Below are 10,936 nucleotides of genomic sequence, written 5' to 3'. Positions count from 1 at the left end.
TTTGGACTACTTTTGTTCCTCAAAAGCTCCGTCGGCTTTTGATGTTTCTGTGTTGTTTATCATACCAGGCTTCTTCTTCTTTATTTAAGTTTTATTTTTTTTATTTTAAAGTTTTCTTTATTTGCGAAGTTTTATTTTAGTATCGCATTCAAGTCATTCCTCTAACAGTAAAGCTTTTAAGGGCTGAAAGAAATTGATCATCTCTCAGTATCCCAGGTGAACTCTTTGGCCCATGCAGTTGCTGAGAGATCGGGGTCGTCTTTAACTAGGACCTGACTGTGGCAAGATGTAGATAGCTTCTGCCGGAAGAATAAGAGTGACAAATTAAGGGATGAAGGACTATTGGTAGAAAGTGATGCAATTGGTAGAGGAGCCTTTCTCTCAGGTTATCTGACTTTGTCCAGGTAGGGAATATGTCTAGAATTAGCCTCTTGGATGCCTTAGTCTTCCTCTCTTCACAGCCAGACTTTGGTGGGCGCGTTCTTGTTTGTTCCCACTCCTCCTCAGTTTGATCCTAGCCGTCACCTGGTCTCCCAGTTTTTGAAAAAGCTCTGAGAACATCCGTAGTTTCAGCAAACCCAGGGAATCGTCCACAGCATCCCTCCTGGCGTCTCTGCAGTATTTAGTGCTATCATCCATTCCTACCTCGAAATGCTGGCCTCTGAGTGCCACGGTGTCCTCCTTTCTCCCTGTCGTTCTGCTGGTTTTATCTTCTGCAGGTTGGTCACATGACTGGAAGAAGGTTTGGTGGTGAGTTGTTGTCTCCCTTTATCTTGGTATGCCCTTCTTGGGAGAGATAGTGCAGAACACGGTCTCAGAAACTGTTGGTACGTCGATGACACTTGCGGTGTGTGGTTTGTGAACGCCAGACCTAGTTGTTGTGTCTACTCAGGTGTTTGAAGGAACTTGACCCTGCTAAGTTAGAGGGGAAGGAAGCGCTTTATGACCCCACCACAAGACACGGCAAATGTCCTTAGCCTCTTGCAGAGCTCTCTGTCCTACCTGTTGACACCGCCATCTGTCTGAACGACTGTGTAACTCGGGCCTCTCCATGCTATCCTTTATGGGTACTCACTGAGTCTTACCCCCTAAGTGTTTCCCAAGTCTGGCTCCTTTCTAATCCCCATTGCCACCTTAGTTTAGGCCACAGAGTCTCAGCCTGGCACTATGGATGTCTGGGGACATCTGATTCTTATGGGTTGTGAGATGTGCATTATGGGAATTTGAACCACTATCTAATATCAGCAGTACCCTGTTACAACCGGAAGTTGTCATGGGAACCCTAGGGAATATGAGGTTATGGTTATCTGTAGTGTAGGATATTGAACTTTTCTGTACTCCTGAGTGCGCTCTCTGCCCAGTAGTCCAGTATACATATTTCAGCCAAAGGTATTGGAGGTTGAATTCAGCGCCTTTGCATTTGCTAGGGAAGCATTTCACCACTGAGCTGTGACCCCGGCCCAAAGGATTCTTCAGAACACAAATAGGGATTGTCAGTGACTGGGATCAGCCCGAGTCAGTCCGAGTCTTCCAGTGGGTGGTGGATGGACCGACATCTGTGAGGTGGAAATGCCATTCATCAAGAATGGAAGTGGACCAGCTTCAACAAATCTCAGGCATTTTTCTGTGTGCAGGGGGTAGAAAAGGCAAATATTAGGAGTTGCTTGGGAGTATGATTTTGTTTATTTTACCTTTATGAAGGGAGGAAAATGAGAGAACAAGGGAGTGTTTTGTCGCTGGCTTTATGTTTGGAGGGAGGATGTGACGTCTGCAGTGATGGTGTGGTTCTGTGTCCTAACTGTGGTGATGACGGGTATCTGTGCACAGGCTTCAGCTCACAGAACTGTACACACTTCATAGGCACACAGGTAACTAACAATAGCTGGAGTCCAGGGAAGATGTGCAGAGTGGTTCCTGTGGATTTCTTCACACGGCTGTGACTGCGAATGCATAGAGTACTCTGCTATGTTTTTGTCTGTTGGATTTAAAATCTCAGAAGAGTTGGAATAAAAAGACAGATGCTTCCTCCAGCTCGAGTGCCTTTTTGTTCATCGAAGGGCCAGCTCCTCACCTCTGTCAGGAAGGTCAGGCGTCTGGGCCCCTGGCTGCCCCTCAGTCTTGTTCTGCCATTCGGGTTTTTGTGACCGTCTAACTCCCTTTGCCGCATGTAGCGTCTATACCTGCAATGTGCTCACTCTTCTTCTGGAAGCTTCCCCTTTCCTTGCTTAAGTTCTTTCTTTCCTTGGCTTATGGAAGTTTGGTTTATCCTTCAGAACTGAGCTCATCTCTGAGTTGGGATCCAGACTTGCACTTGGAATCTTTTTTCTGCCCAGCACGACCATATTCTCGGCTTCAGAGAATTCAGCCTTGGATAAAGAATCCAGCCTCAGGGTGTATTGCTGTTGCTATATTGAATTCATCATTGGATACTGGTGCTGTTATTTGGTTGTGGCTTGTACGAGTCTCTACGTTGACCAGATTTTGCTTAATGCTATATTCCCAGAGGCTTGCTTCAGTGCTTGGCAAACAACGCACTTTTGCTGAACATTTGTAAAATGAGGAAAAATATCAAGAGCTGATTTGGCGTTGGTTTTGTGCTGTCTTGAGTTTCTTTTCCTGTTGTATAAAACACTCTAATAACAGACAGTTGTCCCACGCTACCGTCTCGCCAGCAAGAACGACGCGGGGCACTTAGGATACTTCTGCAGTAAAGCTTTAATGCCTCTTGAGAGGGAGAGCATCAGCTTCCAAAGCGGAGACCCCGAATGAGGGGAACCCAGCCCTTATAAAGGAAACAGTCCTCGCTTCTGACGTGTCACTCTTGGATTGGTCCACTGCCCATTATCCCAGATGATGCCTCGGGAGTAGGCAGGGACGCAGCAGTAGAGAGTTACCAAGCACGTGCGCTGGGATTAAAGGCGTGTGCTACATCACCTTGAACTCACAGAGATCTGCCTGTCTCTGCCTCCCAGGCATTGGGACCAAAGGCGTATACTACCACGCCTTGAGGTCACAGAGGTCAATCTGCCTCTGCCGCCCAGGCATCAGGACTAAAGGCGTGTACCGCCACACCTTGGGGTCACAGAGGTCAATCTCTACCTTTGTTCCTAGAAGCAATGGAGAATGTGGTCCGGCCCTCCACAGACAGTAAAAGCCACTTCAGAGAGAAGAGGGCTCATCTGCTTCATAGTTCAAGGGCATAGCCCACCATGGTGAAGACCAAAGGTCACATGACATCCAGAATCAGGATGCCGAGATTGATGAATGAGTGCATACAGCTGCTTGGTAGCCATGGTCACACAGGTTGGAAAAGTTTCTGTTTTGGTTAAGTGATGGCATTCTCCTCAAACTACAGTGACCAGCATTCTAGATTTGTTTTCCTACTGTGCCACCTCCCCCTCTTCAGGCCCTTGACCGTGACTGGCCAGAGAGAGAGTTAGGATCAGCCTTTAGTTCAGCCTCTCACTCACCAGTCTTTGACCATCCCTGGCAACGGATGCTTTTGATCCCTACTCCAAGTGAATAGTGAACAGTCTGTTTTCCTAATCAGAGACTTCCCTTTCATGGATTTTCTCAGATTAAATCTGTTCTGTTCTAGATGCTCCCTGCCCCCCACCCCTAGCAATTCCAACAGGGACCTTATCCATTGACTTCTCATTGGCCAATAGCTGATTTAGCCTTGGGTGAGTTGTGTAGATTTTTCCCATTGGAAACTCCTCCTTTCTGATCCTCAGCCAGATGGACATTCAGAAATTCCAGCTCAGTGGAGCACTTTCCCTCATGTCATATTGTTGGTTCTTCTCTAGAGGATCTGAAGAGATGCCCCAGTCCTCCTGAAGGTGCTCCATTATTAAGTAGGACCCCTCAAGGAAAGGGGTGGTCCTCCTTTTGAAGCCTGCTTATTGTTTAGGAAGATCTCTTGATTCATCTCTCCTTATGACCATGGACCAACACTCTTCTAAACTGCCTAGAACACTGGTTCTCAACCTGGGGGCAAAACAACCCTCCTTCCTGCAAAGGTCTCCCAAGACCATTGGGTGTATGAGATATTTACACCACGATTCCTAACAGTAGCAAAATTACAGTTATGTAACAAAGAAATTTTATGGTTGGGAGTGACCACAAGAGGAACTGTATTAAAGGATTGCAGCATTAGGAAGGTTGAGAACTACTGGCCTAGAGGATCTACTGTCTCCTAAAAATGTGTCTGCCTTTTGTTTAGAAAGATGGCTCAGTGGTTAAGAGTACTCACTGCTCTTCCAGAAGACCTAGGTTCGATTCCCAATACCCCCATGACTGTAACTCCAGTTCCAGGGGATCTGACACCCTCTTTCTGGCTTTTGTGGGTACCGTCCACCCACATGGTACACAGGTATGCAGGCAAAACATTTATAAACATAAAATTAAAATACAGTGATCTGCTCTGGGACTAAACACTTCTGTTAAACCTGCACGTCTTATCATTTTCTGCACCATGGCCTGGCTGCGCTGCCCTTTGACAGTGGTTGCTTCTGGACAAAGGACAACGCATTTCTCTACCAGATTCAAAGAGACTTAAGCCAGTGGATTATAGTCCAAAGTTTCCTACATTCCAGCCCTTTATCTTCTCGGCCTCTGCCCCACTCCCTGCTTATTCCACTCTGCCTCTCAGGGTCTCGTGCATAGACATCATCTGTGGAGCTCACCAAATGGACACTGAGCAAGAAGGAAAGACAGGCAGGGGATGAGACTGAGGGTAGTGCAGCCCACCCTTACTCAGGGGGAAAAGGCTGCAGAGGGGTCTCTGCACGAATCAGAGACCACCATCAGCTTACTCGCTGGGGTAGTTAGAAGGCAGGGGGCAGGGAGTTGAAAGCTTCTGACTAGAGAATGGTAAGCAGTGATGGAAAGAAGTCAGGTGATCAATAAATGTCTTTCCTGGGGGTCCAAGGGCAGAATAGCCAATAATCTATAGAACAAGCTAATTTACTTCTAGAAATCAAATTACTGTAGTTACTGGAATTGTTTCCAATCAACCAAGATGAAGTTTACAAATGAGATGACCCTGGTCCTGCTAAACCTCCGTTTTCCATTTTTACAGTCTAGAAGCCCGACCGGCAATGCCCTATACAGCGGGCATATCTTCCCACTTCAGCAAACACAATCAGGATAATACCCACAGCCGTGCTCAGTGGCTGTAACCCAGGTGATGCAGTCTGTCAGGCTGACTAAGGTTAACACTGTCATACACTTAAGATGAATTTTAAGATTAGCAGTTTTCTAATAGAATCATATCCACCCCAACCACACACTCACACCTACTCCAAATAGTGCCCCCCCCCACACGTGTGTCTCTCTGTGTGTGTAGGTATGAGGCCTACTGCAGGACATATCCCTGAAAAAACAAAACTCTTACCCCCTCCCCCACAGCCATCAACTCTCTCAGTCCCTGAGCCCCCTCCTCTATCCATGCTGGGAATTTGATTGACTTGATTTTGTGCAGGTCTTATGGCCCCGTCCTGTCTAGAAGACACCGCTTCATAGCAGCTCAAGCGCTGGCACTTACAGTCTTCCTGTCCCCTTTTCACAATGTTCCTGAGCCTCGGTGGGAGGGGTGTTACTTAGCTGGTACTTTCAGGGCTGAGCACTCTCATAACTTACTTGCTGTGCTTTCAGTACTTCTGAGTCTCTCTGTTAACTGCCAGCCATTGCAAAAAGATATTCTCTGATTAGGGCTGAGAGCTACACAGATTATAGATATATTACTGAGTGCTGAGAAAGCAATTTGATTTGTAAGATGTTTTCTTACAGTTGTGCATCATCATCATCATCTCTTAGGACATGGCTTTCGTGTGGCTGGTGTTTTACAGCCAGCTTCTAACACCTGAGCCACACCACCTCATTTTATAAAGCGGCTGTGAACCAGGAGGCCGGAAACAAACCCTGTTTATAAAGTTGAATACTTCTTGACTTTTTTATTTTAATGTTAATAGGCATAGACCATATGGAATGTATTGAGGGAGAGAGTGCATTTGTAAAGTCAAGCAAATTTGATGTCTAAAAAGAAATGTCAGTAGAGTAGCCCACTTAGAATGTTTGGTGAGGGAAGATGCGGAGTTTCAAAGTTAAATTAGATGTTTGCATTTTAAGCATCTTGACTGACACTGGCACGTGACTCTTATTGGGATTCAAATGACCAAACCAGCTTGGCACTCTACTATTTGAAATATATAGCTTCATTAATGAAATGTCTACTGTAAAATTATTTCCAAATTGTAAAATATGTATGTGGACATGTCACAGGATATTTGTGCGTTAGTTTCATGGAGTGTTTTTTAATTTATTTAAACTTTGTTATAAAAATTGCTGCAAAATAAATTACACACAGAAATGAACCAGACCCAAAGACTATACTAAAGCCTTAATTAATTATTCCTTATCAATAAAAAAATCAGGAGTCAGATATTGGGATAAGAACCTGAAAGATCCAAGAAGCAGGGGAGCAGCCACCAGTCACCCACCTCTTCCCTTCCTTCCTCCAGAAGGGGCCTGAGATCCTCTCTCAGCTCCACCTTACTACTTCCTGTCTCCTATCTGTCTAGTCCTCCAAACCTCTGTGGTTCATTTTGGTCAGCTAGTGACTGGCTCCGCCCTCTGACTCTAAGCAAGCTTTATTTGTTAGAACACAGTCAAAATATCACACAGGACTAAAGAGACTTTTTTTTCAGATACTAAAAGAAGCTATTTTTAAATATTGTATGTATGCACATGTGTGTGTGATATGTGCGTGGGTGCCTTTGGGAGCTAGAAGAGAGTGTCAGATACCCTGAACTGCCGTGCAGGTAGTTGTGAGCTGTCTGATTGGGCACTGGGATCTGAACTCGGGTTCCCTGCAGGAGCACAAGTGTTGTCACCTGATGGGTCATCTCTCCAGCTCTGAGGAGCTGTGACAAGCCCTTCGTCTCGACATTGCTGTATTATAAATATTACAGAGAGATTCTTCTTTGTCATCCTTAATTGTTCTCTAACTACGTGAGGTGCCACCCCGTGCAAGCTTACCATGTTTTTCTATCTTTGCAGGTCACCGTAACTGAGGGAAAATGATGGAAGAAAGTGGAATAGAGACCACTCCACCTGGAACCCCTCCCCTGAACCCTGCAGGCCTGGCCGCGGCCATGCCCACCACTGAGGTTCACTTAGGTAGGTGTTGTGCCTAACCTCTGCTGGGTTAGAGAAGCTGGGGAAGACTCTGGTCTCCCTGAATCAGTTAGAAGACTGTTCCTGCCTCGCTAGTCTTGTCTGTGTGCAGAGAAGTAGCCCTTTAAACTTAAGCTCAGCACAGTAATAGTCTCGTAACAAGCAAGGAGGCTGACGCTTGCTGCTAGCAGGCTTGCTCTCTACTCATAACCACTGCAGACCTAGTGGCCTTCAGAGGTCTCGTCTCTGATGTCCTAGGACTTTGTGGGGATTAATCTTTTCGAGGTTTTAGTGTCTAGGTTTCTATGTTCAAATCAGGGATGAAAACTGACCTTCTTGTCCAAGAAACGAAAATGAAAAAGAAGGCCTGCTCTTGGACGGTGCCATCCTCGAGTTGTGTTGTTTATCCGGTGGATAAACGCGGGGCCTGCACTTGTACTTGTAAGCACTATGCATTGGAAATTACACCTTTAAAATTAGTTATTAAGATTTGGCTTACCACATTAGGAATTTCCCAGGCAGTGAAAGTCTGAAAATGAGATGAAAAGCTTTTTCAGCCTTGTATGTTTATCCTCTCTGCTTTTTTTTTTTTTTTCTAGCTGCAACCAGTTCCTTCTCATCTCCCAATGTGTCTGGGATGGAGTCCCTGACACCACATGCCTATTCCACGCCTCAGCCATCCCTGCCCCCTGTGCAGCCGTCAGCACCCCCTCCTTTTGTGCCGATGTCTACAGCTCCGTCTGCTCCCCTAAGTGGCACCTCTGCGCCGCCCTCCTTGTCTCCGTCCCCTGCCACCACCTTCAGCAGCCCACCTTTATCCCCCTTCCCACCTGCGACTTCCGCCTCCGGTGCGCTTTTATCTGCGCCACCTTCGGGTCCTCCTATATCAGGATTTTCTGTTGGTACCGCTTACGATATCACAAGGGGCCATGCCGGGAGAGCGCCCCAGACACCGCTGATGCCGTCCTACTCAGCGCCCCCAGTCACAGGTGATCGCTTACTGTTCCTCAGTACGCAGCTGCATTTGGCGCTGTATTGCCGTGTGCCGGCTTTGAGTTGTGCTGCGCTGTGCTTTGTTTGCTAGACAGTGATTTGAGGCGAATGGTATAGTACTATTTTAGTTTATGTAGATTTGGGCACCTGCTGCTCCTGGGGCTTTGCTTTCTTGACATTCATGATCTAGTCTCACTCTGACTTCCAGAGTTTCCCATGCTCATCTTTTTGCCACTTAAATTATTAACAGTAAAAATAGTATAACTTTTTGTGTGGTATAAAAATTGGTTTATGATTGACATTTGAGGTTTGAGAAAGACTTCTCATATTCCATGCTAATATTTGTTACTTACTGATAAGCTACAGGTTGCAATCCAAGAGAACCAGCTTCCCTAGGGAGTACATTTTATCTAGCCAGTCCCGTGTGCCAGAAGTGGGTGATATGAGGCCATTTCTTTCCTTAGGCCAACTACATTCGCTCAGTCCCCTTCTTTAGTATGGTTATGGAAACAAATTATCAAGACCCAATCTTTGTTGTCTCCTGTTCATCATTTTAGGGTAAAGGAGCACTTTAGCTTTGATTATTTATTATCCAAATTGACCTATTTATCTTTCCAAATAAAATTTATTATGGAGCATAGACATTGCATGCTTACCTGTGTTTACACATGTTTTAAAAAGATTTATTTATTTAGTATGTGTGTGTGTGTGAGTGTATGTATGGCCATCATATGCACATATGCACACATGCATGCACACAGTTTAGGAGAGCAGCAAGTTGTTTTATCTGCTACAGCTGGAGTTAAGATAGTTGTGAAGTCATCTAATGTGGCTGTTGAACCTCAGTCCCCTGCAGGAGCAGCCAGTGCTGTCAGCTGTTGAACTTTCTCTCCAGCCCCAATGGATCCAAGTTTTCCTTTGGAAGTATAGGGAGTATGTGTGGTGATTGTTGCTGTTGTTGTTTTAAATGATGGGCTGAGTACTCAATTATTTTTATGGATTAAGGAGATTAGTCCACCTGTCATCCAAATGCTGAACAGGAACATGCACACACAGACACCTGAGTGTGTGTATGTGTGCTTGTATTTGTTGTTTTTCAGGACACTTGGTATAAGCCTGTGTGAAGGGGAAAATACCTCTTGAGGGATTTTTGCATCTTGTTTATAGAGGTCTGAGTTAATAACTTCATCTTTAGGTGCTTCAGTAGTTCTGTGGTTGAATTTGTCTTGAGCTTCTCATATGATACATCTTTTTATAGGAAAACATTTGTGGAATAAATTACCCAACTAAATGTTTTGCCATTGACTAGGTATTCTGCCAGCCCCCATTACTCAGCAAGCCAGTATGACATCTCTGGCACAGGGACCTGGAACCACATCAGCCATTACTTTCCCCGAGGAGCAGGAAGATCCTAGAATTATTCGAGGCCAGGATGATGCACCTGCCGGTGGGATCTGGGGCTTTATCAAGGTAAGGTTGTTTGCCTTTCAAATCACTGTTCAATTGTAAAACTGGCAGGGTATCCAGTAGAGAAAGGCAATATAGGGTAGGAAGGCAGTGCTCTGAGAACACAGTATGGCCTAAGGGAAAACAAGCCCTTTACGGCCAGGTTTCTGTAGCTGATGCTTACCTTTTGTCTATGTGTCTACACCCATGTACTCATTCTCTTAATAAGAATCCAGATGGATTAGTGATATGCATTGTGTTCTTTGTCTTTTCTAGACGACTTCATTCATGTCCTCCCAGCTGTAAAATTGTCTGTCTGTCTTTGTTTCTTGTGTATTCGGGGTCTGCATATGTTTGCAAGTATGGACGGATGTGCGTAGGTGTGTGTGTGTGTACACTCAGGTGCGTGTGCACATGTGAATGTGGAGGCCACCATAAAGGGTCTTCCTCTGTTCACCTTCACCACATTATGTTTTGAGACAGGCTCTGTCACTGAATTTGGATTTGTCAGTTCATCTTGCCAGTGATCCTGTCATCTGTGCCCCGTCCCAGTGCGAGGGCTTTAAGACACGTGCTGTAGTGCTCTGCTTCCTACGTGCTGCTGGGTTCTGAACTCAGCTCCTATACTCACATGGAGTTTACTGATCGAAGCATCTCTCCAGCTCTGAATATTCTTTCTTTAGAATATATTTCTTAATAACTTCATTATCATTGACACTGTTGCATAATTGTGTTTTATTTTATAAATCTGTTATCACTATTATCCGGTTGTAAGTTTTTACGTCATTTTACTCTCTTTAATTGAGAAAAATGTGTAAACATGTACATTTTTTGTTGTTTTTTTGTTGTTTTTGGTGGTAGTGTAGCCTGAACCTGGGGTCTTACACACACTGGTAGGCACTTTATTACTAGCCTGATCCCCAACTCTCTTTTTACTCGCAGTCTTAGAAAGGCTCACTTAGTATCCCAGGCTGGTCTAAAGCTTGCAGTCCTCCTGCCTCATCCTGGCTTGTAACAGGATCACAGGCCTGCACCCTTAGACCTGATTGACATGATGCAGCCACTGAGCCATACAGCGGTCCCTTCTGATTTTAATTCTTAGAAATAAAACTACTTTGCACTCTTGTATGTACATCTTGTTGGGCATCTCTGACATCATTAGTTCCTGATGAAAGCCCTATGATGCCCTAGAACTTCCTGTGTGTTGCCTTCCAGTAGCCACACCAGCACATGTTGTTCCGCCATTGCTCACACGGCAGCAAAGGATGTTAATTTGGAGTATTGTATTTTTTTTTCTGATTTAATAGACAAAAACATTTGA

The 10,936-nt window shown here is 45.1% G+C and overlaps 1 protein-coding gene across 2 annotated transcripts in view; it reads left to right on the top strand.

Moving 5' to 3' along the window:
- Prrc1 (proline rich coiled-coil 1) overlaps positions 1-10,936 on the top strand; it is a 34,695-nt gene that overhangs the window by 949 nt on the left and 22,810 nt on the right. For both annotated transcript variants that reach the window (XM_085699842.2, XM_085699843.2), the window contains exons 2-4: positions 7,060-7,179; positions 7,776-8,165; positions 9,479-9,639. In XM_085699842.2, coding sequence (XP_085555968.2) covers positions 7,080-7,179; positions 7,776-8,165; positions 9,479-9,639 — 651 coding nt within the window. In that variant the 5' untranslated portion in view covers positions 7,060-7,079. The remainder of the gene's footprint in view (positions 1-7,059; positions 7,180-7,775; positions 8,166-9,478; positions 9,640-10,936) is intronic.

This window comes from Myodes glareolus, chromosome 13 (genome assembly GCF_982192425.1).
Source record: "Myodes glareolus chromosome 13, mMyoGla1.1, whole genome shotgun sequence".
Classification (NCBI taxonomy): Eukaryota; Metazoa; Chordata; class Mammalia; order Rodentia; family Cricetidae; genus Myodes; species Myodes glareolus.
This window is presented reverse-complemented; position numbering and strand designations above follow the sequence as displayed.